At 36.6% G+C, this 26,835-nt stretch overlaps 3 protein-coding genes across 3 annotated transcripts; all 3 read left to right on the top strand.

Annotated features, from left to right (window-relative positions):
* The first annotated feature begins 1,351 nt into the window (after nt 1-1,351).
* Nucleotides 1,352-7,900, top strand: timm17b (translocase of inner mitochondrial membrane 17 homolog B (yeast)). The gene is made up of 6 exons (XM_007243218.4): nt 1,352-1,428; nt 3,821-3,920; nt 4,004-4,067; nt 4,643-4,771; nt 5,341-5,451; nt 6,361-7,900. Exons 1-6 carry the CDS (start codon nt 1,403-1,405, stop codon nt 6,447-6,449), a joined length of 519 nt encoding a protein of 172 aa, XP_007243280.3. The 5' UTR covers nt 1,352-1,402; the 3' UTR covers nt 6,450-7,900.
* An 849-nt stretch (nt 7,901-8,749) lies between these two features.
* praf2 (PRA1 domain family, member 2) lies at nt 8,750-19,702 on the top strand. The gene is made up of 3 exons (XM_022670638.2): nt 8,750-8,956; nt 14,316-14,533; nt 16,510-19,702. Exons 1-3 carry the CDS (start codon nt 8,778-8,780, stop codon nt 16,647-16,649), a joined length of 537 nt encoding a protein of 178 aa, XP_022526359.1. The 5' UTR covers nt 8,750-8,777; the 3' UTR covers nt 16,650-19,702.
* A 2,698-nt stretch (nt 19,703-22,400) lies between these two features.
* LOC125806130 (voltage-dependent L-type calcium channel subunit alpha-1D-like) lies at nt 22,401-25,887 on the top strand. The gene is made up of 2 exons (XM_049485994.1): nt 22,401-22,835; nt 25,442-25,887. The coding sequence occupies exons 1-2, from the start codon at nt 22,817-22,819 to the stop codon at nt 25,699-25,701; spliced, it is 279 nt and encodes a 92-aa protein (XP_049341951.1). The 5' UTR covers nt 22,401-22,816; the 3' UTR covers nt 25,702-25,887.
* The last annotated feature ends 948 nt before the right edge of the window (nt 25,888-26,835 follow it).

Consider the following 26,835-nt stretch of genomic DNA (forward strand, 5'->3'; position numbering starts at 1 on the left):
TTAATTATAATAAAATTATACAGCTTATCGAGTGTCCGCTCCAGTCAAACAAGGAGTTTGATATGGTCCAATGAAATTAACAGTCCTTGGCGTTTCTGTTGAGACAGCCAATCACAGCACGGGATTACTTGTAGCGATCCTCCAACCGCAAGCAAAATGTAATAAAAGTACTTTATTTTAAATAATAAAAAAAACGACAAGAATGAAGATTCAGAATTATTTTAACCATTTCTCTTTCTTGACGTAATTTTGTACCTGGTACTTGGACCAATGCAAATGCTGCAAAATGACTTGAATAAACGAACCTGTTTTACGTCATCTTATACTTTGTGGCAATTTGGGCACCACAGGTTGGTGTTTTTATTCTCTACAGAAAACACAACCTCCAGGCATTTAATTGATTGTGAGAGTGGATGTTGAATAGCGTTTTATGTGTTACTAATGAGGAGTTGTTACTTTTTTGTGAGATTTACCTGAGAATTTGTGAATATATATAACATTTGGATTTGTAAGTGTTTTAGCCATTGTACTAATAAAGTGCAGTTAAAAGTATCTTTCTATCTTTCTCATGATACCCACTCTGTATGTCTGTCTATCTCTCTCTTTCTCTCTCTCTCTCCCTCCCACTTAGTCCAGTTCAGTTTAATAGTGATTTATTAGCATAAATGTAAAAAGAAACACTATTGCCAAAGCATATGACAGAAAACACATAAAAGCAAAATAATAATAATAATAATAATAATAATTACATACATGTATACAATTACAACAACTGGAGCTATTTACAGGCGTAAGCATTATTATTATTAATTATAATTGACAAGAAAAGGAAAATAAGGGTGAAAAGACTATAAATACGTAATAATAAGGAATAAATCAGTGATTTCGGTAAATTAGTTATAATAATTTTGTGTTTTTGTCCACACTGGTTTTCCCTCAGTGAGTGATCAGCTCCTTACTCCCTCTATCTCATGATACCCACTTTGTCTATCTGTCTCTGTTTCTCTCTCCATACCCATTCTAATTATTTTACGTTGTCTTTCTCTAGCACTCATTTGGCCACCAATGGTCAGTGTATTTATTTCTCTACAGAAAACATTTGTGCATTGACATAATGTATACTAAGTGTAACTGTACAATAACTTTGTATTGTGTGTTTATTTTCTTAATTAAAAAATGAGAAATACCTGGTGTAGGTACAAATACTGACATTTTAAATATTTTTTAATTTAGTTTATATACATTTAATGTACAAAGTTGGCATGTGTGCCTTATATTTTTTGTACTAGAAATGCAGACTCTCTTCTCTCTGGGGTGGAAAATCATTGCTAATCCTGTCCATCAGGTGGCGCTGAAACCCCGGCGGGCGGCTGCGTCACGGCGCCGAGGTCAGCGGCTGATCATGGAGGAGTATGCCCGTGAACCCTGGTAAAGTACAACTTCTGAGACAGCTTCTCTCTTTAACTAAACCACCGGTAAACAGAGCCGCTCTGACTCCGCTCAGAGGAGCATTTCCCCCGCCTGTGTGTGACTGTGTGTCGGCTCTGTTTCCTGTAGTTCCTGCAGTGAGTGTATGTGTGTGTTTGTGTGTGTGTGTGAGTGCAGTACAGCGCTCGGTTAGCGGGGCTGGCTAACAGCATAAACACCTCCTCCTCCTCCTCCTCAGGGTCGGGCTGCGAGTCTTACATCAGTGGAGCTATACACACACACACGAATATACAAATACTCACAGATACTACACATGCAGGAGGACCTCTTAGCCAGTAACAGCGTTTAATTACCACAGTAACGCACATTTAAATTCCTTAATAAGTAAAAGTAAAGTAAAGTAAAAATACAGGGAATTTTAGATTATATTGTCTGTTTTGTTATTTCTTAATTTGTCTTAGTTCTCCCGGTGTTTTCTCTTTGTCCTCCATAATTTTCCCAGTTTTCTGACACCATGTATGCTTACTCGTCTTACTTTACCACTCTTTATTTTATTAGTTTTTTTCTCATCTTTTTTTCTCACGGTTTTTACAGTTTTACTATTTCTCTGCATCTGTTTACTTCTCGCTTTCTGACCTTTACTTTCTCTGTTTGTCTATACCACCCGCTTCCCTGTTTCTTTTATTATACATAATTTAATCTCTCTGTCTCTCTCTTTCTCTCCCTTTCAGTCTCTCTGTCTGTATCCTTCTTTCAGTCTCTTTTAGTCTCATTGTCTTCTTCCCTTTCTCTCTCTTTCAGTGTCTTTGTCTCTTTCTTTTAGTCTATCTCTCTTTCTTTCAGTCTCTCTCCCTTTCTCTTTCAGCCTACCTCTCTTTCAGTCTCTCTCTCTCTGCATCCCTCTTTTTCTCTCTCTTTCAGTCTCTCTTTTTCTGTGTCTCCCTCTTTCTCCCTTTTGCAGTCTCTCTCTCTCTCTCTCTCTCTCTCTCTCTTTTTCTCAAAATACCCACTCTGTCTCTATTTCTATGTAATACCCTCTCTCATTCTCACGATTATACCCACCACTTACTCTATAATCTGTTTTTCTCACTCTGCTCTGCCCATTCTGTCTGGCTCTCTTTTTTCTCTCTCTTTCTGTTTTCTTTTTGTCTTTCCAAGATTCAACATTTAAAGTCGTTTTTTTCTTGCCTAACTGTAACTGTTTCTGTCAATGTTTGTCAGAAAATTAACAGAAAAAGAACAACAGTAATTATTAATATTTATTAGAGGTGTGCCAAAAAATCGATTCACATAAGAATCTTGATTCTCATTTACTACGATTCAGAATCGATTTAAAATGTCCCAAAATCGATTCTGAGGGGCGGGTTTTGGACTGATTTTGGGCTGGGTATTTTTGTTGGACCTGGCAACCCGCTTGTCCCTTCAAACCGAGGTCTTCCAGACCCACACAGAGCGTAGTAGGTGTTTGAGAATCACCGGTAAGATGGCAGAACAAGCACTATATTACTTTAGATTAACGTGTAGTTTTAATGTTTTATGGCAGAATGCTTCATAACAAGCATAAAAAAGATCGCTAGTAGTTAGTTTCAGTAACTGTTAGCTAGCTAACAAGCTAACTTTCCAGTTCCACCTTAAATAACGCTACAGGTGGCTGCGGGCTGCAGCATTTAAGGCGGAACGGAAAAATAACAATAAGCTAATCAGAGCTAATTTCAGCTCCTCATCACAGAGGAATTAAGGAATGGACAATATGAATTAATTTCTCCACCTCCTGCCCCCTTTCTGAAGAAATACAACGACCTTAAATTAACTAGTTAATCAGCAGCTGCTCCTGAACTTTAGCGCTCCACTGCTATCATCACATCAGCCCAGCAGCGTCACCTACACACCACCGCTAGTAGCCTGGTAATAAAGCAGTGTTATTTATTATTTATTTATTGTTCATTAACGTCATTGTGATATCCCAGTGATTCCTCTGTCACTGAGGACCCACATTCCTGCACATTTTATTGTTTTTGTAACACATTACTTGCTCCAGGACCAGTGTATATTATGGAGGGGTTTTTTTTTCAATAAGATTCATAAGCCAGAAGCAGAAATTTTTATAATTCAAATCGTTTTGAATCAAAAATCGATTTTGAATCGAATCGTGGCCCCCAAAATCGGAATCGAATCGAATCGTGAGATAGTAATCGATTCCCACCCCTAATATTTATAGACAACAGTCAGGTATGGTCTCTAAGGTGGTGACCCACTATAATAATACCCACTCTATCTGTCTATCTGTCTTCCTCTGTTTGTCTGTCTTATCTACCTGTCTTTCTCTGTTTCGTGATACCTCATGATCTTTTTTTCGTTATGTGTCTTTTTATCTCTTTATTTGCTCTCTCAGTCCTTGGAGAATAGTAGATGACTGCGGAGGTGCATTCACGATGGGGGCCATCGGTGGGGGGGTGTTTCAGTCCATCAAAGGCTTCAGGAATGCGCCTGTGGTGGGTGTTTCAGTGCCTAAATAATGACCTGATTTCATGCTGATTGTGAATTCTTTTGATTCTGATTAATCTCTCTCTCTCAGGGCGTACGACACCGGCTGAAAGGCAGTGCGAACGCTGTGAGAATTAGAGCACCGCAGATCGGTGGTAAGTTTTTCTGTTGTCCTGATTCTTGCTCTATTCTTCTCCTGCCTCTTTGTTCTCCTTCTGTTACAGTGAGAGACAAGCACAGACTGACCTGGATTCCCTGAGAGTATCAGTATTTTTACTGGGCTTGTGCTTCAGCCAAAAAAGATCAGGTTCCTAATAGTAAACAAGTGCTGTCAGGTATCAGTGTTACAGATATGATTATATTTGCTGCTTCATTCATTCACTCTCTGTTGGCATATGAGACTAAAACAGGTTCCTAACGACACTTATCAGGGCAGAAACTAAATGCTGCAGCTCCTCCTACTTTCTTGGCTGGTTAAAGGGGTGTTTTCATTGAATATCACAGCTTCATTTGACATAAAAATATACTAAATAATAAAAAACAATATAAAATCCTATTAAAAAAATATATGGTCCACACTCCAGTCTATACTGTCAGAGATGTGCAAATATATATGCTGTGTTTCTTAGTTACTGTGGTCAGACACTCACACATTGAAGATTAGCCAAGCTGGTTAAGTTGGTCCAATAAGTGAAGAGATATTTAATGTGTGTGTGTGTGTATTTTGCAGGAAGTTTTGCTGTGTGGGGAGGCCTCTTCTCTACCATAGACTGTGGCCTGGTGCGGCTGAGGGGTAAAGAAGACCCCTGGAACTCCATCACCAGCGGAGCCATGACTGGAGCCATTCTGGCAGCACGCAGTGAGTGTATAACTGCATCATGGCTGCATTATACTGGGAACCTCTTTATACGGCTCTGCCTAAAAAACAAAATAGCACAGTGAGAGGTTATGACATCCAACAGTCATATCCTGTAGGCCTGTGCAGCGTTCTTTATTCTCCATGGGACATGGCAAAAACTTTGTCATGGACACAAAACTTTTTTTCTTGGGGTTTGTGGGGGAGGAGGGTAGGGTTAATTCAGTGATCTAAAGCAGGGCTAAATAGAAACACCTGAACACTTGTTTCACAAAAAACGGCTCACATGCCATTGATTCATACTAGAGACCACAACTACACATTTTAAAATGAATGAAAAAATGATGGAATGAGATCTTTTAATTAAATGTAATACTGCCAAATTTGTAAAAAAAAAAATAAATGGATCAGTGCACGAAGCACCTGTGTGTGCCTGCATGCAGTTCCAGTGCTAGAATGTAAGAAAATCTATCAGCCAAAGTCTTTTCTAAGGTGATTTGAGGTGTTGAGGTCTGATGGCAGATTGTGAGCTCGCTGCAGTCCTGTGATTACTGTACCTGTGTGCTTTGCAGGTGGGCCTTTGGCAATGGTCGGCTCTGCCATGATGGGGGGCATTCTACTGGCCCTGATTGAAGGATTTGGTATTTTACTCAACAGATACACAGCTCAGCAGTTCCAGAATCGTGAGTGGTTTTGTTTTAGTGACCTTAAACAGTGCACAGGTTATAGATTTCAACAACTACAGACAGAGCTTACATTATTTGTTTGAGATAGATTTGGTTTTAAAAACAAAACCAAATATTTTGTCGCTTATGTGTAATTTCTCTAAATTCCCACATAATATGTATTGGGTACCAACATGCCTGGTATAATATTCACATGCCCTTAAAAGTCTTAATTTTCAGTTGTAAAAAAAAAAACACTAAACCCTAAACCACATTTCCTAACCTTAAAGAAACACATTTATTGTAGTAATTTACACCTTTGCAGTGCCCTCTTAGGTTCAACTGTGTTTGTGTACTTGAGTATATGTGGACTACTATATGCATATTAGTCTGTCAATAATACCGCCCCCCTGCTGACGTTCAAACCATCTGACTCTCACCGCTATCAGAGGCACACTGCTGCTGCTGCTGCTGCTGCTTCAATCAGCTCTTCCTCCTGCCCTGCCCCTAAACCCATACATCACTCAGTGCCCCGCCCAAACTACCCCTTCTATTTTTCTACTTTTCAAATTTGAGCTGAGTGGAGTCAAAAAATTAAGGTGCTTCAAATGAATCTTTAAGTGATGCCACTTTTGGTTCCATAAAGATTGTGATGCTTAAAATGTTCAAACTGCTACATCAAATGATTACATAATGTTTTTTTTAATTGCATCTTTTTATTGCATAGTAGAAATTCAGGATCAGGATTGGGTGTCCCCCCTGGTTTGGACTAATAAGTCAGCATTATTCCAAACACTCAACAACACCAACACATGCATGGTTGTGTTTCTTCCTAGGTTAATCTGTTAACATCTGTTTATAATGACTTAAACTGAACTAATTGATAATGGCTAATAATGGCTAAGATTTCTGCTCCTCTTTCTCCAGCGAGTCCATTTCTGGATGACCCCAGTCAGCTTCCTCCTAAGGACGGAAGCCATGGGCAGGACAACCGTGGCTATGGACAGTACCAGTAGAATTACTGTTTTCCTGCTGTGACTTTGACTCTGCGGATGGGGGAAAATAACAGTTGGAGGTTTTATTGTACACAACTTTTACGTGGTAAGGTGCCCTCTGGACAGGTAGTGGGGGTTCACCTTACCCTCCTTAAAGTCTGCATTTATAATAATTGCTCAGGGGCAGTAAGTCGTTTATTGTGTTATTTATGTATGAGCTGTAATTATACACTTCAGTATTTAATGAATTGAACAGGGAAGTTTTAGCACCAGAAATGCTAATGTGTGTAATGCGAGTATCAGTCGTGTTTTGATAATTATGTATTTAAATGGCATTGAGACGGCCACACGTAGAAAATGTATCCTTTTTAGAACAAAATTCAGTTCAGAAAATTAACTTTCAGTACATATACAGCAAACATATTTGTAGCAGTTTGACGGAAAAGGCTATGGCGGCCATTATTTACTCTTATTTACTGTACTTGTAATAACAAGAATTTGTTTTATTCCTCAAAACCTTATTATGATATTACACAAGACATAAGATCTTGAGAAAATGAAACTATTTTATCAGGATACTGATAGAATTTATTTAAAATGGGTCCTTTTTTATTGCTGTGATTATTGCTTATAGAAAATGAAACATTTTTACAATCTTAATAATAATCTCAGATGTTGAGATTATATGCGTGTGTATGTGAGTGTGTTGGTGTGTGTACACCACTTATTTCCAAGCTCTGTGTTGCAAGAGTGAGCCATCTATATTTTTCAGTTGTTTATTATGAAATCACACAGCCCCGCTACTGTGATACTATACAGCATGTGTAGTATACGCTCTTTTAAACTACATCCTGTTCCCATCATTTTGGTGGGCTGCACTCAACTGGAACTAATGCACCATTCAACACTCCATAGTTGCACATTTTGTGTATCAGCAAATCTCAAGTAACATATTTTAATTATTTTTGTATAAAACGTATTATTACTGAAAAACATCAAAAAGCCAAAATGCTACTTCAAAGCCAGATTGGACAGTCTTGAATTTTGAGCTTACTTCACACAGCTAATAGGTTTGTGGAATATGTTACTTTTGCCACATGTATCTGGGTATTATATTTGTTGTTTTTTCCTGTCATGTTGGCCTCACAGCCACAAAAAAAATAGTTTTTCCTGAAGTTTTTTAGTGTGGACAAACAACACACATTTCTAGCAGCCAAAATATATCGGTCACCTTCACTTAAAATAACATTTAAATGTTGGTTATTTAAAGCTAGCTGATCCAGTGTTACAGTTTACACTTTACACAATGCACTCTTTTAAGCATCATGGATATGACTTAATTTCTAAATAAAGTAACAGGGACTGCCTGTGTATATTTTAGTCATTTCTGTTGTTCTGTCCATGTATTATTTATTGTGCACTATAAGTAAGGAGAAAATGTTGATGTATGATTAAAGTATTTTGTTGTTAAATTACCTGGATTGCTCTTTTTTTTCTATCAAAACCAGTATATATACATATGTGTTGGGACTGGGAATTTCTTCATCATAGATCCATCATTAATTCCGTATTACATCAGAGGGGGCTTGAGAAAATTATAAGACAATCCATACAAATTTCCATTACACAAGGGACAACTTTATCACAGTCGATATCAGATACTGGTAGATGGTTACAGAGATTTTCTTATAGAGGTTATTTTAGCCAAACATGCAGCCAAATACCTGCTATTAAGACTTTGAGTGTCCAAATATTTTCCTTACAAGAAATGTACATTTTTGTTCATTACATTTTACAGCTTATGTTTAAAAGTAATTTCTTCAGTTTTTGTTTTGTTTAGTCATACACGCTTTATTTCTCAGTATTGTTCAAATGATGCCCAGGTGTCCATATGATTAAATATGTTCATCATATATAAGTCAAACCTTTTTTTGAAACATAGTGTCTATATATACATGCAGCTTTGGAAAAGCTTTGATTTTACCAAATTACCAAAAACCTCTGGAATCAAAAAGAATAATCAAGAGAAAGATGGATGATCACAAGCCATCAAACCAAGCTTGAATTTTTGCACCGGGAGTGGAATAAAGTTATTCAAAAGCAGTGTGTAAGACTGATGGAGAAGAACATGCCAAGATATATGAAAACTGGGATTAAAAAACAGAATAGAAATAGAATAAAACAACAATGCTTATTTTGATGATTAATATTATATATATTATACTATAATATTATATGTACATACTACACATATATGTTTACAGTGCAACAATACAGATCTCGTGCAGCCTAATCAGCTGAGGCCGCGCTTTGCACGCTGGGTAATGTAGTTCTACAGAACTGTGGAAAATGGTGGACGTTCAGCCTCCGCCTCTGCGAACCCTGGATGATTTTTTGTTGAGCTCGGCTCGATTCTCCGCGCCTGATATTCGTAATTTAGAAAGATGTAACAACCGGATAATTAATAATTTACTGTATTACCAGACCAACTACTTCATCTCCGCGCTGGCGGTGCTGCTGCTGGTCGGGTAAGAAAACACTGTTACGTGTTCACCCATTCAGAGCCACTGATGTGCTGTGCTGTAGTCTAGTGTTGTGCTGTGCTGTAGTCTAGTGTGTAGTGTTGTGCTGTAGTGTGTAGTGTACTGTGTTGTGTTGTGTTGTGCTGTATTGTGTAGTGTGGTGTAGTGTTATGTGTTGTGCTGTACTATGTTTATGCTGTTTTGTTCTGTGTTGTGTTGTGTTGTGCTGTAGTGCAGTGTTGTGTGCTGTGCTGTGGCTGTGCTGTTCTGTTAATAAAAACAGTAATCCTAATATGTTTTGTGAAATGTGGAAGAATGTGTTGAGAATGTGGAAAACCTCGTGAGAATCACAGCAGGAAACCCAATTTATCAAAACATCTAGAAATATTTTTGATTGATAACACATTGTAAATGGCTTTAAATCCTGATTAATGTGCAGTTATTGATGTGACCCTGAGCAGAGTAACTGCTTTCAGTTTTTAGACTCGCTTTTTGTACAGTTCACAACTCTCACAGTCAGTCCCGGTGTTACGGTGAATTCAGTTCCCCCTGTTCCCCCTTTACTGCGCATGTCGAAATCATGACGTAGCGCGTGCGTCCACACCGAACGCGACGCGAGCGACAAAGCAGCCGGAAGTCATTCATTTTCAATGAGAGCCAGCGACACTGGGCGACAGGCAGCGACGCGGCGCGACGCGATGCGAAGCGGGCGGTTTGAGCGACGCGAGAGAGTTGACCAGAACTTAACTTTATGCAAATGAGCAGCGACGCGCGGCGGCGACTACCAATCAGAAACAGATTCTCATATGTTCGGCCTGAAATCGCTGCTCTGATTTTCGGTTCCTACTGAAGATTTATTCCGCCAGCAAAACGGAGAGAACAGAACTGAACTGAACTGAGCTGATCTGAGGTAAAATACTCCACTACACCAGCAGCTACCCCACTATAGTACTATCCTTACAGAATTACCTTTTTTAATAGAAAACTATATATTAAAACTGAGGAAATTATTTATTAAATTAACAGATTTATGACAACTAAAGAATATTTTTTAAAATTAACAGAACCTTTTATTGAAACAAAGGGAATTATTTATTAAAGTTAACATAACGATTTATTACAACTGAAGAAAGTATTTAACACATTTAACGTAACGATTTATTCAAACTGAGGTATGGAATTTGGAACGATTTAGTTAAATCTGAGAGAATTATTTATTACATTTTACAGAAAGATTTATTAAAACTGAGGGAATTATTTATTAAATTAAGAGAAAGACTGTTTATTAAATCAAGAGGATTATTTAATATATTTAAGTAAACATATTAATTACATCCAAGGAATAATTTATTACATTAAGTTAACAATACTATACAACAATACTACTAACAACACTATTTTAAATTATGGACAAATATATTTATATTATATAATATATTGTAAGAGAATGATTTACTACATTAAGGAAAATAATGTATTATATTTAAGTAAACCCATTTATTGTAATATGAAATAGTTATGTTAAATAATTGTACTTAATAATAGTTATAAAATATATAAAGATTTATTGTTTGTGAAACGTCTGTACGACTGTTTATGGTTTAGGAATTGTGTAGATAGGCTGAACCCTTGTTTCTGTACGTGCCGTATTAGGAAAACGCCCACCAGCGACAGCTCGTTCTGAGTGAGACACGCCCACAAGCGACTCATCGCCTGTTGCACAGGCGACACAGAGCGATTTTATCGCGTTCGGTGTGAACGTACAGTAGACGGGTTGTGTGTTTCAGTTTGCGCTTCTATTTCTTATTGTACCTTCGGGTAAGAGAATTTTCACTTCGTTTGTGAAATAGAACCATATAAACTCGTACTTTAAAGCATTAAATTGTTGTTAGGACATGTTTAAATGCTCAAATGTACACTGAGAGTGTCCGTGAGTTTTAATAATTTATACAGTTTATATAACTAAAGCTATGTTGTATTAGGCTACTCAGAATTCAGCGAGGATGGTCTATTGAGCATTGTGTACTCTTGTCAGTCTCGCTAAATTGTGAAAATGCGTTCGTAACGTCTGAAAGATGAATTGCTGAAATAAATAAACTACATTAAATGGCACAGTAATTAGTATGTGGTATTATTTCATATAACTTTGCTGTTATAACTGCACCTTGGAATCTGTTTCCCTCTACACTGAAGTTGGAGGGCATTTATATTTTTTAGAGTAGTAATGTGTCTTGAATGTGTCTTAAAAATGTTTATATTTTTAATCCATCCCACTGTTTCCAGTGGATCAAGAGAACATGGGTTAGCTAGTTAAGCTAGTGGGGATATTCAGATACAGTACTTATGCTGATAAACTATATAACTATATATATATATATATATATATATATATAACTATGACGATTTAACCCAGTAACCTTTAATCTCTCTATACATCTTTATCTCTGAGAACACAGGTGGGAACATATTTAACAAGAACCTAAGAAAAGTGGTTCCCCCTCTGTTTATTACAGCTGGAGAGGATTATGGGTACAGTAATCATTATGATAAACTGTGTATCTATTACTATTTCACCCAGTAACATTTAATCTCTTCTTATACCTCTTTATCTCTGAGAACACAGGGGGAACATTTTTAACCAGTACCTAAGAAAAGTGGTTCCCCCTCTGTTTATTACAGCTGGAGAGGATTATGGGTACAGTAATTATGCCGATAAACTGTGTATCTATTACTATTTCACCCAGTAACAATACTCTCTCTATATACCTCTTCAAATTTGAGAACACAGAGGGGAACATATTTAACCAGTACCTAAGAAAAGTGGTTCCCCCTCTGTTTATTACAGCTGTAGAGGATTATGGGTACATTAATCATGTTGATAAACTGTGTCTCTATTACTATTTCACCCAGTAACTTTTAATCTCTCCATATCTCTTTAACTTTGAGAACACAGGGGGGAACCTATTTAACCAGAACCCAAGAAAAGTGGTTCCCCCTCTGTTTATTAAAGCTGGAGAGGATCATGGGTACAGTAATGATGCTGATAATCTGTGTCTCTATTACTATTTCACCCAGTAACTTTTAATCTCTCTACCTCTTTTACTCTGAGAAAAGAGGGGGGAACATTTTTAACCATGTCGGTTAAAAATAATTTTAAGAATCATTTTAAGAAAATTATTTTACCTGGTTATTTTACTATCCTAAATTACAGTGAAGATATCTGGAATCACAGTTTCGCATGTAGTTTTTATTGGTGAAAAACGCAATTATATGTAATTAGGCAATTCCATGTAAATAATTGTTAACCTATGTCAAGATTGCATTTAAGGATATTTGGTCATCTCAGCTCCTTCTTTCAAGAATTGGCTAGCGGAAATGTACAATTTTATTTCAATGGAGTGATTGCGTACTGGGAAACCCCACTATCGGGTGCATATTATTAAATTTTGGGAACCCATACTTCATCACTTTAAAGAATCTCAAGAATGAGAGAGATTATTGTTACTGGGTGAAATAGTAATAGACACACAGTTTATCAGCATGAATACTGTACCCATAATCCTCTCCAGCTGTAATAAACAGAGGGGGAACCACTTTTCTTAGGTTATGGAGAAATATGTTCCCCCCTGTGTTCTCAGAGATAAAGAGGTATAGAGAGAGATTATTGTTACTGGGTGAAATAGTAATAGACACACAGTTTATCAGCATCATTAATGTACCCATAATCCTCTCCAGTTGTAATAAACAGAGGGGGAACCCTTTTTCTTAGGTTCTGGATAAATATGTTCCCCCTGGGTTCTCAGAGATAACGAGGTATAGAGAGAGAGTATTGTTACTGGGTGAAATAGTAATAGACACACAGTTTATCAGCATAAATACTGTACCCATAATCCTCTCCAGCTGTAATAAACAGAGGGGGAACCACTTTTCTTAGGTACTGGTTAAAAATGTTCCCCCTGTGTTCTCAGAGATAAAGAGGTATAATAAGAGATTAAATGTTACTGGGTGAAATAGTAATAGATACACAGTTTATCAGCATAATTATTGTACCCATAATCCTCTCCAGCTGTAATAAACAGAGGGGGAACCACTTTTCTTAGGTACTGGATAAATATGTTCCCCCCTGTGTTCTCAGAGATAAATAGGTATAGAGAGATTAAAAGTTACTGGGTGAAATAGTAGTTTATCAACATGATTAATGTACCCATAATCCTCTCCAGCTGTAATAAACAGAGGGGGAACCACTTTTCTTAGGTTCTGGAGAAATATGTTCCCCCCTGTGTTCTCAGAGATAAAGAGGTATAGAAAGAGAGTTTTGTTACTGGGTGAAATAGTAATAGACACACAGTTTATCAGCATAAGTACTGTATCTGAATATCCCCACTAGCGTAACTAGCTAACATATGTTCTCTTAATCCACTGGAAACAGCGGCATGGATTAAAAATATAAACATTTTTAAGACACATTCAAGACACATTACTACTCAAAAAAATATAAATGCACACCAACTTCAGTGTAGAGGGAAACAGATTCCAAGGTGCAGTTATAACAGCAATGTTATATTAAATAATACCACAGACTAATTACTGTGCCTTATAATGTAGTTTATTTATTTCAGCAATTCATCTTTCAGACGTTACGAACGCATTTTCACAAATAAGCGAGACTGATAAGAGTACACAATGCTCAATAGACCATCCTCGCTGAATTCTGAGTAGCCTAATAAAATATAGCTTTAGTTATATAAACTGTATAAATTATTAAAACTCACGGTGTACATTTGAGCATTTAAACATATCCTAACAACAATTTAATGCTTTAAAGTACGAGTTTATATGGTTCTATTTCACAAACGAAGTGAAAATTCTCTTACCCGAAGGTACAGAAAGAAATAGAAGCGCAAACTGAAACACACAACCCGTCTAAGCCCCTCCGCTGCGCTACGTCATGATTTCGACATGCGCAGTGAAGGGGGAACAGGGGGAACTGAATTCACCGTACCGGTCTTTTATTTTATTCCTAACTGTGTGTTGGCCTGTCAGTATACATAGTACATTATTGACTTATTGTAAAGTACAGAAATACAGTATCAAAATGATCGCAATATTTTTTTTTGTTGACTGAAGTAATGCCTGTTGTGTTTTTGTTATTAAGGAGACTCCATTACCATGAATGACCCAGAGTGTTGATTTTGTTATTTGTTATGTTTTTTATTGAAGTAAGTTTGACATATACAATATACTGTATATTGTGAAAGGCCTACTTATATCATGGTGTCCACTTTTCACTTCATTCAGTTCTGTAATCCTACTCCTCATGTTTTCTCTGTAAACCATGATCTCTTATGTTAAATACCTTGTTCAGGTATTTCCGGCCATTCCAGCTCTTCCTCGGGGCGATCGTGGTGGTTCTGGTGTTTTCGGGCTTCGTTTGGGCCGCAGAGAACAAGGCCGCAGTCAGGCGCTTTCGGAGGAACCACCCCTCTGTTTGCCTAGTGGCTATCTTGGGCTCCAGCTATCTTCTGCTGTCGGTCCTGGGAGATGTGGCCGTGTTCCTCTTTGGCATCACCTTCCCCATTTTATGTGAGTCTGATCCTCAGTGTTCTGAAGAGTCATTTTGTTTTATTGCATCTTTGAATTGATCTTTTAGGCCGCAGTTGTTTTTGTAGCCGTGCAAAGTCTTCACACAGCCAGCAAATTATTGGGCACTCATCCTAATCTTTTAAAACTCTTTCTCAAACCCGGTCCTGAGGGCACCATGCTTGGCACATGTGGTACACATAGTGCCTTTCTTGCTTTAACACGTCCCCTTTACCTCAATATCCTAAGAGGCTGGTAATGAGCTGGGTTAGATGGACCAGTTGTGGTGGGAGCAGGGAAAACATACAGAGCTGTGGTCCTCCAAGGCCAGGATTAAAAAACTGCTCTGTGACAGAGGTATTTCCTAGTTGAGGAAGAGCCTATAGGACTATTTACTCTTTCTAAATCATTTATCTAAATCTAAATACAATTAATAAGTGTCTGGATTGAGATTGAGATATCTCAGTAAATGTTGTTCATTTGATAAAGGTAGCTTTGGTTGCCTACCAGGTCTCATACAGTTGTTAGGGGTCCCTTATTTAGCTTGGACTCTTAGTCAAATGGACTAAAAGATGTAATCTTCTCAAGTATCCTTTGATAAATGATAAATAAGAACTTGAGGTAAGCTAGCTTTAATTCAACAATGCTGAATTTATCAACCACACCATCAATTCATAATTACTGCATTATGTATTTATTCAATTAATGTAAATAGCAGAGGTGGAAAGTAACTAATTACATTTACTCACGTTACTGTAATTAAGTAGATTTTATGAGTAATTTGTCATTTTTAAACAAGTTTTTAAAATAGGTAATTTTACTTTTACTCAAGTACATTTGCTTTGCTACATTGGAAAATTCTCCATTACTGAGTAAAAAAAATGCTGGGGAAAAAAAACTGTCTGAACTAAAAAAAAAAAAAAAATTGGCATAAAAAAATGATTAAATTAAATTTAAATAGTCTTGTTACTCATATTTCATTCCGGCAACATAAAAACAAACAAACAGATAAATCGCGCCATCCGGAAAGCTTGTGGTTGGATAACAAGTATAAACATATACCATTCAGACCCTCTATTGGTTTGTATTTGATGCATGACTTGACCGTCACGTCAAACTCCAGAAGTGCGCCAGTGAGAAAGTTGGTAGGAAGACCCCAGTTATGCGTCTCCAGCTGCAGCGAGGGGCTTCGGAATGGTTGGATGCAAAAACAACTCTTTTCATTTGAATTGCAGCTCAGCATCTAATTTGAAAAAGCATATTGAGGTAAACTGAATGTTTCCTACAGTTATATGTTGATAAGATATTGTAGTAACCTAGTGATGTTCTAATGGTGAATTTGTAATGTTTGCTGTGGCTTGGTACATGCCAAGACATGCTGAGGTTTGCTTGCTAGGTCTAGGCTATAGCATGATTCAGGGTTGAAAGTTCGTTTGGAGAGGGTGTGTGAGCTTTTAATTTTATGAACTTGGGTGTAGAGGTGGGTAATCTAGGTTCAAAAAGTAAAAATCCATCCCAGGATTTCGCACCTATTGCCTGGCTGCCTCTGGAGCTAACTTAGTTCAACCTAATCCATGGGATGGATTTTTAATTTCTGGAACTGGATTACCCACCTTTAGCTACGAGTGAGTTTGGCTTTAACTTAACTTTTTTTTTTTGTAAACATCTCAGCTTGGTTGTACGGATTTCTGAATTTTAAGCATCATGTGAGCAGCAGGATGTACCAACTGAATGAGTTGTAGGTGTGGAATTTGAACTTGCGCACACCTCTGCATTGCACATTTTGCATAACAAAATGACATTGACAGCCCTAGTCTTTTTCTGCGTGTTTTTTTTTTTTGCCAGCAATAAAAGAAAAATCTCATGAAAAGCTTTCCCAATATCTGAATGTCCAAGTTCATTGAAACACATTGATCAGATGTCAATTGCCAGAGTTCTGCAGATTATAATCAGATTATGAATCATTCTTTCTTTTTCAGTGATTCTGATCCATGCCTCTACAAGGTTACGCAACTTAAAGAACAAACTGGAGAACAGGCTGGAGAGCATAGGGCTGAAGAGGACACCCATGGGAATGCTACTGGAGGCACTGGGTCAGGAACAGGAAGCAGGGTCATAGTCTGAGTACCTGTCCCAAACCGGTCTTCTCCTAGGGTCAGTTACGATCAACACAATTAGCGGTATGTTTTACTACAGTGCCAATAATCCCTCTCATGTTCAGGGAGAGTCTAGGGGAGAACATTGTTTGGGTGGAATATGTTTTGAAGGAAGGATTGAACACACTTATATTATTACCAATTATAATTCTAAAGCACATCCATCCAATGTGTTTTGTGAAGGACGGGATGTGCAGGCAAATCACATGTTATCAATTTAACACCGACAGTGTATTCTCAAACTGTGTTGTTTTTACTGTAGGTGTTAATTGAACTCATGTGATTTTACTGCAATCAACCAAGATAGGAGAAGCATTAACTGTTTTGCATTCCATGTTTATGTGCTTGTATCTTGTTTGATTCTGTACTTTTATAATGATTGTTTTGTTGTTGTTCCTGTTTCACACAAACAGTTTATGCCTATACTAGCCCACAATGCCTCCACAATACATTCTCTAGTTTAATGTGATTTTATTCATTATTTGCACTTAATTGTGCATCCATTATTGTGACATAATGCAAATCCTATATTATAAAGCAGCGTTCAAAAGTTTGGAATCAGTAATTCCAGAAGGAAAATCCACCTGCTTGCAAATTAATATATAAAGCCATGTAATATTATACTGTTTATTTTTATTTTCTGAGTTTCAAATAGGAATTTTCGACTGGAACAGCCCCACAAGTTTGAATTTGTATATTTGGAAAGCCAGGAGAAACTCGCTAACCCTGAGTTTAAAATCCAAGATGGGTGCATCGCAGATCAACAGTAGTAAAAGCAGTATTTGCAGTAGTTTTTTCAGTTTATTAACACTTCTATCTGTATCTGTTTAATGTTACAGTCATACATACAGTACAGCCATGTCCAACTTCTGCACCACTTCAAAATAAAGCTCCTTTATGAAGAGTTTAGAAATAGTCTATGAGGGAGTTAATTAATGGTTAACAATTAGGATGTAAATACTTTCTAAACCATAAATAAATAGTAACAACGCATAAAACGTGCATTATTGATTTATTTTTCCATCAGCCAGCATTAACATAGCATTAACATAATAAAATATTAAATAAAGGCAATTTAGTTATGTTATTTTATGCTAATGTACACCACATTATGATTACTGGATAAATGATTAATCTGGGTAGTTAAAGATAAGATGGAACAGACAAAGGAAGGTTTAACAGTATAAATGAATGTGAAATCACAATTTGGCAAAAATACAGGCCACTGTTGTATTTCTATGTATGTGATGTAATTGCTTGTTAATGGTTTAAAAATATTTACAACCTAATTAATGACATAACATAAACTCCTTTATAAACGATTTTTAAACACTTTATAAAGGAGCCTTATTTTAAAGTGGTCCAACTTCTATAAGTGGGCAAGTTTCTATGGTGTTTAAGATGCACAAAATACTGCATAATGAGTCATTATTAACTAGAACATCTAACATACATTTATTGTTTTTAATTTTCTTTTTTTATTATTTTCTACATTGTAGATTAATATTGAAGGCATCAAAAATATGAAGGAATGCAGATGCAATTATGAATTAAACAAAAAGTGTTAAACAAGCCAAAATATGTTTTATACTTTAGTAGAACCTTTTGCTTTGCTGCCGACTTTGCCCACTCTTGGGATTATTCTCTCAGATTTTACTTCAGGAGGTAGAACCTGGAAGGAAGTTCTAGGTGTGCTGAGCTCCTATTCACTGCTTTTCGTTTCTTTTTGACAGGAAATTAGCAAACCGTGTCATTTAAACAGGAGTGTCCCATTTTTAATATACACTGTCTGGCCCAAAAAAAAAAAATCTCCACCTGGATTTAAGTAAGTAAATGATGTGGTGTTGCTGCAGTTGGTCAGGTCTAGGTTCAGCAACAGTATGTGCTGAAAGAATGAGGTCAGCTGACTACCTGAATATACTGAATATAGACCAGGTTATTCCATCAATGGATTTTTTCTTCCCTGATGGCACGGCCATATTCCAAGATGATCTGAGGCTGGAATTGTGAAAGAGTGATTCAGGGAGCATGAGATCATCATTTTCACACATGGATTGTTCACCACAGAGTCCAGACCTTAACCTCATTGAGAATCTTTGGGATGTGCTGGAGAAGGCTTTGTGCAGTGGTCAGACTCTACCATCATCAATGCTGCTGCAAGATCTTGAAGAAAAATTAATGCAACACTGAATTAAAATAATCTTGTGATATTGCAGAAGCTTATTGAAACAATGCTTAAATGATGAAATCAAAGCTATAAAGGCGATCCAACAAAATATTAATGTACAAACTTTTTTTTTTGGCCAGGCAGTGTATGATTGTGAAATAACACAGAAGGGCACAAAAACTGTGTTTTTTTTTATTTTATTTCTTTATTTTTCTTGTTGTTTTTTGCAACAGTCATCCATAAACTGATCTCTAATCAGGACAAATAATGCATTTGCTTGTTTTAAGATTCCTCTTTAATTTTGCACTACAAATGATCACATATTTCAGATTTAACGGAGGTTTTTTATTTTACTGGGTTCTTTTCTATTCTATTCTTTTTTTTTAATGAAGAATGTTGTTTTGTTCTGAAAAAATCATTTGCACAACATTTTTTACTTTGATTTTTCTGAAGGCCAATGTAGTACTCAAATGCCTGACTGAATCTCTGCCATACATCAGTAATCTGCAGAACTACAGATCTGTTTAGAACAGCAGGGCTGATGCTGACGCTAAAAATCAGTGTCTGAACCTGTGTAAACATGTATTGTACACTACACTAGGGGCAGAAGTAAGAACATATAATGACCGTCGACCAACAGTACAAAAACTGTATTTAATTTTGTGCCTAACTGTTTTCTGTTTTGCCAAGTCTGCCTTCTGTAAGACTGCCTAAAGGAAGCACTGTTCACTTCTTCTTTTTGTGTGTGTTTTGTCATGCAGTATGTATTTAATGTTTACAGTACACACCACTCTGCCATCGTCTTGTTGAATCTATTGCAGTAATTTTAAATATACTGGATTTTCTGGCTTTCTGCAGTCTGTGTTTCTCTTTGTCTCCAGGAGGGGGAGCTTTATCACCTAATAAAAAACTATGGAAGCGACTGCGTGCATTAAAGAGGCCATTTAGTGTTAGTACAAGTACATATGAACTGTAGGGGTGGGCGATATAGCCATAAAATATTATTAAAATATTTCAGGGTACCTTTGCAATAATTATCATTACTTTAAAATGTCACAAAACACAGAAATACAGTTTAAATTTCATATATATATACTCCTGCAACACAAAAAATGTTAAAGATTTATTGAGTGTAACCATTTTAAACATTTAGTATAAACAGTAAATCTGTAAACATTTGTCTGTTATTAAAATAAATAAATAAAACATTAACTTACCAAGACTGATTTTGTGTAATATATATAAATAAATATATATATATATATTGGAATAATGTAATGTAGCAAAAATCTACTACAACATTAACATGCAAAATATTTTGTGTATGCATATAGTCAAGTCAAGTAGTTTTATTGTCAATACTGCATATGTACAGGACATACAGAGAATTGAAATTACGTTACTCTCCTTCCCAATTTTACAGCAAGTACAGATAATAGATATAATAAAAGAGAATGGGAGACACTATGGGTACAATACAGCAGGGACACAAATAGACATACATGAGACAAAAATAAGGTGCAGTAGTGTGGGGGAGAAATAGATATATAAATATGAGTAAAAAAAGAAATAGATATATAATATAAAAGAGTGGGAGACATTATATGTACAAAACAACAAGACACAATAAACATACGTAAGACGGAAGACAATAGTGCAATATTGATGGTGATTGAGATGGAATGACAGTATAAATAGTATATAACAGTAGTGCAAATAAAGTTTAAGGCTGGTAAAGTGAATGAGTGCGTAAAGTTCACAGTTTTTGGGGAATTAAAGTGTGTATTGACAGTGCAAGTATATCAGTAGTGCAGGTATTGGGTGTGTAGTGCAAGTCCGTTGGAAGGGAAACGGCAAACATAAAGAATTCTACAAGAAACACCCTTAAAACTTCACAGTAAAGGTCCCCAATTGTTTTGTCAAAACCTCTCTATTTATCCTTCATAATATATATATTTTTTTGTTTTGGGAGGCTCTGCAACATTTGGCTTCTTCAGTGTGAAATATATGGTCTAATAGTTTTCATCATCTCATAGTAATTATGATTTTTCAGGATATATACCTAATAAAAACAGCTTAGGATAGAATGGAATCGGTTTTGATATAATCAGCTCACTATTAATCAGCCCTCTCTTATTTCTTCCCATAAAACTTACAATTTTGTACATTACAGTGAGGGGGAAAAGTATGTGAACCCCTTGACTTATGACCAATTGGAGCCAGGATTTGATGTGATTGGATGTGTTTTGGGTAAAGCTGCCCTGCCCTATTAAAAACACACACCAATTTTGAGTTTGCTGTTCTTAAAAAGTATTGCTTGATGTGAATCATGCCTCGCACAGTAGAGCTCTCAGAAGAGCTACGTTCAAGAATTGTTGACTTGCATGAAGCTGGAAAGGGTTACAAAAGTATCTCTAAAAGCCTTGATGTTCATGTGTCCACGGTAACACAGACGGTGTACAAATGGAGTAAGTTCAGCACTGTTGCTACTCTCACTAGGCGTGGTCGTCCTGAAAGGTACAGCATAGAATGATTAACAAGGTGAGGAAGAATCCTCGAGTGTCAGCTGAAGACTTAAAGAAATCTCTGGCACATGCTAACATTTTTGTTGACAAATCTACAATAAGGAAAACATTAAACAAGAATGCAGTTCATGAAAAGACACCATGGAGGAAGCCACTGCTGTCCAAAAAAACATTTCTGTTTGAAGTTTGCAAAAGAGCACCTGGATGTTCTAAATAGACTGTGGACAGATTAAAAACAAAATTGAGTTGTTTGGAAGGAACAAACAACGCTATGTGTGGAGAAAAAAGGCACAGCACACTATCATTAAAACCTCATCCCAACTGTGAAACATGGTGGAGGGGGCATCACGGTTTGGGTCTGCTTTGCTGCCTCAGGGCCTGAACAGATTGCCGTAATCAACGGAAAATAAATTCCCACGTTTACCAAGACATTTTGCAGGAAAACTTAAGACCATCTGTTCACCAACTGAAGCTCAACAAAGGATAGATGAGGTAACAGGACAGTGACCCAAAACACATAAGTAAATGAACAACTCAATATAAAAATACGCCTTCTGGAGAGTCCTGACCTTTTGTGAAGAGAAATTATCCAAAATTCCTCCTGACTGTTGTGCAGGTCTGATCTGCAACTACAGGAATCGTTTGGTTGAGGTTTTTGCTGCCAAAGAAAGGGTCAACAAGTTATTAAATCCAAAGGTTCACATACTTTTTCCAACCTGCACTGTAAATGTTAACATGTTGTGTTCAATAAAACCATGCAAACATATACTTTTTGTGTGGTATTAGTTTAAGCAGATTGTGTTTGTCTATTGTTGTGTCTTAAATGAAGAACACATTTAATACCAATTTATGCAGAAATCCAAGTAATCCCTTGCAACTGTATATAAAGCCTGAAAACAAAACACAACATTTATAGCAGTTCATCCAGCCGACTTGAAATTTTATCCTCTCCCCACCTCCCTGTAGAAGATTTCCGCATGGTCATCCCAATTAACCGGCTCAGCTGGACTAATCTCAAACACAAAGCTTAGCCTACTACAGCAAACTGCTACAGAGCCTGAGGAGACCCACCTCCACGAGGAAGTGTATTTATACTTATTATATTATATGTAGATCTACAGAGATATATATTTAACAAAATATCTCCTCACTAACCATTAGCTCCATTATTTTTCCTCATAAGTAGATTCTGTTAAGTTCTGTTAAACATGTAAACCTACTCTCGACATGCTCTGGTGCCACAGGGAGAACCTTGAGAATGGACCTGTACCTGTAGATATACTGTATATTTGTATTAATAGAAAGTAGACTGTAGGAATTTATGTATGGTTGGTGGAAAACACAAGATCAGAGGAGCTTTAATTTGCTCAAGGAAGTAAATATTTCATGGTGAGGAGAAGTACAGTTCATCTACTGACGAGGTGACCCAACTGCAAACATGGACCCTGCAGCTAAAGGTGAGATAAACGTTCTATATTACAGCATTTATTGTTATAGGGCAGTCATGTATTTAGGCTTAAACTAAATTCTCCAACTTCTGGAATTGATTAAAACGGTATTATTATTACAAATTCTGATACAAATCAACACAAGTTCTCATGTAAAAACTATCCGCAAACTCATTGTGCTATTATAGACAGTTTTGATTGTGCAAAACAGTAAAAATGTCTTTGCTATACATGTCCTTAGTGTCGCAGAGAGTTACAGGACTTGTCACAGAGAAGACATTATTATTTTGTGTTTTTTTATTCTTCTGTTTTCTGTTTGGACTGACAACTATCTGCAGTTCCAGGAAAACCCCATTATATATTTATTTATAGCCTGCAAATGTATATTTACTAGAAAAACAGTAAAAATGTCCTTTCTGCTGACAATGACTTGTCACATTAAAGACATTTTCACAGTTTTTCTTTTATTTCTTTATTTTGTTTTATAGCCTAAAATATAGATTATATTTTAAAAAAAAATATATGAAAATGTCCTTTCTGTGATAAACTGATGCTAAAATGACATATCACCCTAAAGACATTTTACTATTTTTTTAAAAACTCAAGACAGCTGACTGCCCACAGCTGCAGAAAAAAACATGTAAGCCAAATATGTATATATAATAGACAACAAATGTGATACAAAGATAAAATTAGTCATAGTTTCTTCTAGAATTGTGTAAACACAAAGTAAATGAATTAAACCTTAAACTGAATAAAACTGGTTTAAAAGCCAAATTTAAAACATTAATGGTACTGATGAAGTCAAGATGCAAGAAATAAAATAAAAAAATATGACTTAATATGACCATATTGCAGAACAGACATGAATGTAAGAACGATATTTATAGAAACAAAAAACAATAGTTATGGAGAAAAAATAATAATTTTGAAAGTTAGCAATCCTTTTTTGTACTCTTATTTGTGGGACTTGAATATACCTTTTGAATATATATTTGGACCCAAAACTATGCTTCAAAAAGGTAATCACTTTATGAAAATTATCAATCATTTTCTACACTTGACACTAAATGATTCGCTGTTATGCTTTATTCTAAAATTTGAGCATACGTTCCAAAATCACACTGTCTTAGATGCAGAAACACTTGTGTAATGTTTCAAAGCCTTCAGCCTTCTTTTTGAGCTTTCTCGGGTACTGTGGGTCTGGTGCAGCTCACATTCAGAACTAGGTCACATCTGTCCCTATCCCATGTAGGGCACCTTTCAGTACAGGTATCCAACTGGCCATATGCCTCTTCTGAGTGCCAGTCTTGGTACTCTGTTCTTTCTATGCATTGTCATTCTATTGTTATACACTGTTTAAGAAACGGTTATTTGCATTGTTAAAGGTTTGTTCATATGTGTGTAAACAAATGTAAAGTTGGTAGAAGGTTACAGAATTCTGTGTTACACTACAGTGGCACATCACTATTGTTGCAAATGTAAAAACCCTAAGCCCTGATTTCCCAGACAGAGACTAAGTCTAGTCATGGACTACATTTTTCTTTCAGTAGAGAATATCCATTCAGAATGCTGTAAGGTCCAAGTCTAGGCCTAATCCCTGTCTAAGAAACCGAGCCTAGTTGTTTGGTGAGGGTAGATAATATTAAATACTTATTCCAGGGGTTATAAATCTTGAAATTTGATTTGGATCCATAGGAAAACCTTTGAGAAATGGTTGCACCTGAAAAATCTGCAGGAATATTCACATTTTGTAGAACTAATACCATGAGGATTTTACCTACCAGGTTTAATAGACCTTTTAAAGCAAGAAAAAATGCAAACTGCTCATATCTGTGGATTGTTTCATTGCATTTTAAATAGATTGAATTGTTAATCCAAACTCCTCCCCAACCCTTTAACTCACACAAATAGACCTATTTTAGCAATCTTTAGACGAGCTGTACTGCACAACTTGATTTAGGGTGTGCCAGTGTGTCTTTGCTATCATGACGATGGGAAAAGTACACCTTGCGCAGTTCAAAATGTGCTAAAGGCATGTACTAATTCCCTTAATTAATCAGGAGTGTGTTTTGGGCGCAGCATGCAATAAACCATCGCATTGCTTGTTCAGGGGTGCAGCTACCTGGATATGTCCAATGCATTTTAGCAGGGGAAACTGACCTGCTAGATATACTCACAAGCACCCTTGCTTATGCTACTTAAACGACGCAGATGCAAGGCGTGATAATAGACTGTTGGCAGTGTGTAAGATAGCAATGAGCATTGCAACACCCCTGCAGCACAGGGTGTAAGATAGGGCCAAACTTATTGGATGGACCTTTATCATTCCTAGGAACTTAGTTCCACTGTTTCACTGTCAGTGATGGTGCCATGAGTTAATGTTTTATCTTTCATACTGATCCAGAGAGTCCTATTCTACTGACAATACATCTTCACAGGAACTAGACAAGCTGTGCGTGTACGTGCATTTGCACATATGTGCCAGCAGTAGGTGCAACTGAAGGTAGCTGAATGCATAGATTAGAGGGGTTTATATTTTTTGCATGACAAAAACCTAATATTTCTCAATGCCAGAGAGATTCCAATTTCCAATTTTGACCTGTCTGTCTCAGATGGAGCTGCAATGGGGGTCGTGGGGGATCTCAACAAGTCGGATACCCTCAACTCGACGGGATCGGCCGGGGGCCGTAAGAGGACTGGAGGGGCCAAAAAGCAAATGCAAGCCAATAAGTCCAAATTGCGAGCCCCAAGAGCACTGTGCTGCCTCACCCTCAGTAACCCCATCCGTATGGCCGCCCTTGCCCTAGTTGAATGGAAATATCCTTCATGCAGTGCTGCAAATTTCAATCCATGTCTAAGCCAAAAGGTTTAAAATATGTGCTTTAAAAGGATAAAAAAACAACATGGAGAAAGTGGGACTAATTTACCTGTACTAGCTTTAAAAGTGTGTAAAACATTAATTTGCAGAAGATACGCAATAGAATTGACAAGTAGTCTCTCTTTCCTAGTTCTGTCCTGTTTTTAAATGTCAGCAATATTTTATCTTAGTGTAGCTTGTTGTCTTTTCTTCTTTTCGAGACACTGTATCCAACTTTTTTGTTTCCTTTAATATATAGCCTGTAATGTTTCTTCTTCTGCCTTATTTATTTATGTATCACCCACATAACAAAATTAATAGAATGCAGATTTTGTAGGACACTAGTCCAGTGCCAGCTATACATTCTGTTCTTCTGGAGGTTAGGTCAGGTGCTGAGTTCAGTGTGAGGTGTGTGAGCAGAATTTGGCAGCCAATATTGACCTAAAAAGCTAATTAGCTTTGTGAGGACCTGACAATGGTAGCTAGCCACTTTGTTCTTTATATCAGCCAATTTCTTTCCATTCCATCTTTTCTCAATGCGTTAATAACCAATTCCTGAATCTTCCGTTAGTTTACATTGAATTTACATGTAATTTACATTTTTTCACATTGTTTACAGTATATGCAATAATTTAAATAATTATTAAACCTGTTGAGCATAATTCCATTTTATTATGACTTTAACACCTAAAATCCTTCCTAAATGTGTTCTTTTTGAATGTATGTCACTTTATCATTCACTTTAACGGGGCACTCCACCCTTAGCTCAATTTTTAAAAAAGGCAAAAAAATGGAAGAGTTTGTTTGGGAGGAGCACTGGGTGATTTATGGGTTTAGAGGCAGGGCAGGAGAGAGAGCTGATTGGCTGTGTCTGCAATGTGTCTGCATACCAAGATAAACGGACACATCATCCTCGCCTATAGCACAGTTGAAGGCTATAGCACAGGGCGCTGCAGAGGCAGAAATTACCACAATAAAAGCATTTTTTAAAGGTTAGGAAATGTTTATAAACATTTTAAGCAAGACTGGTATGTTTCATTACTTCAGAGGAACACATTTTAGTTATTAATGGAAAAAATGGTTTAGGGTTTAGTGGCTCTTTAACTGTCTGGTCCTTAACATCAGCTCTCTAAGCCTTTTGATATATTC

Source organism: Astyanax mexicanus, chromosome 12 (genome assembly GCF_023375975.1).
Source record: "Astyanax mexicanus isolate ESR-SI-001 chromosome 12, AstMex3_surface, whole genome shotgun sequence".
NCBI classification, from domain to species: domain Eukaryota; kingdom Metazoa; phylum Chordata; class Actinopteri; order Characiformes; family Acestrorhamphidae; genus Astyanax; species Astyanax mexicanus.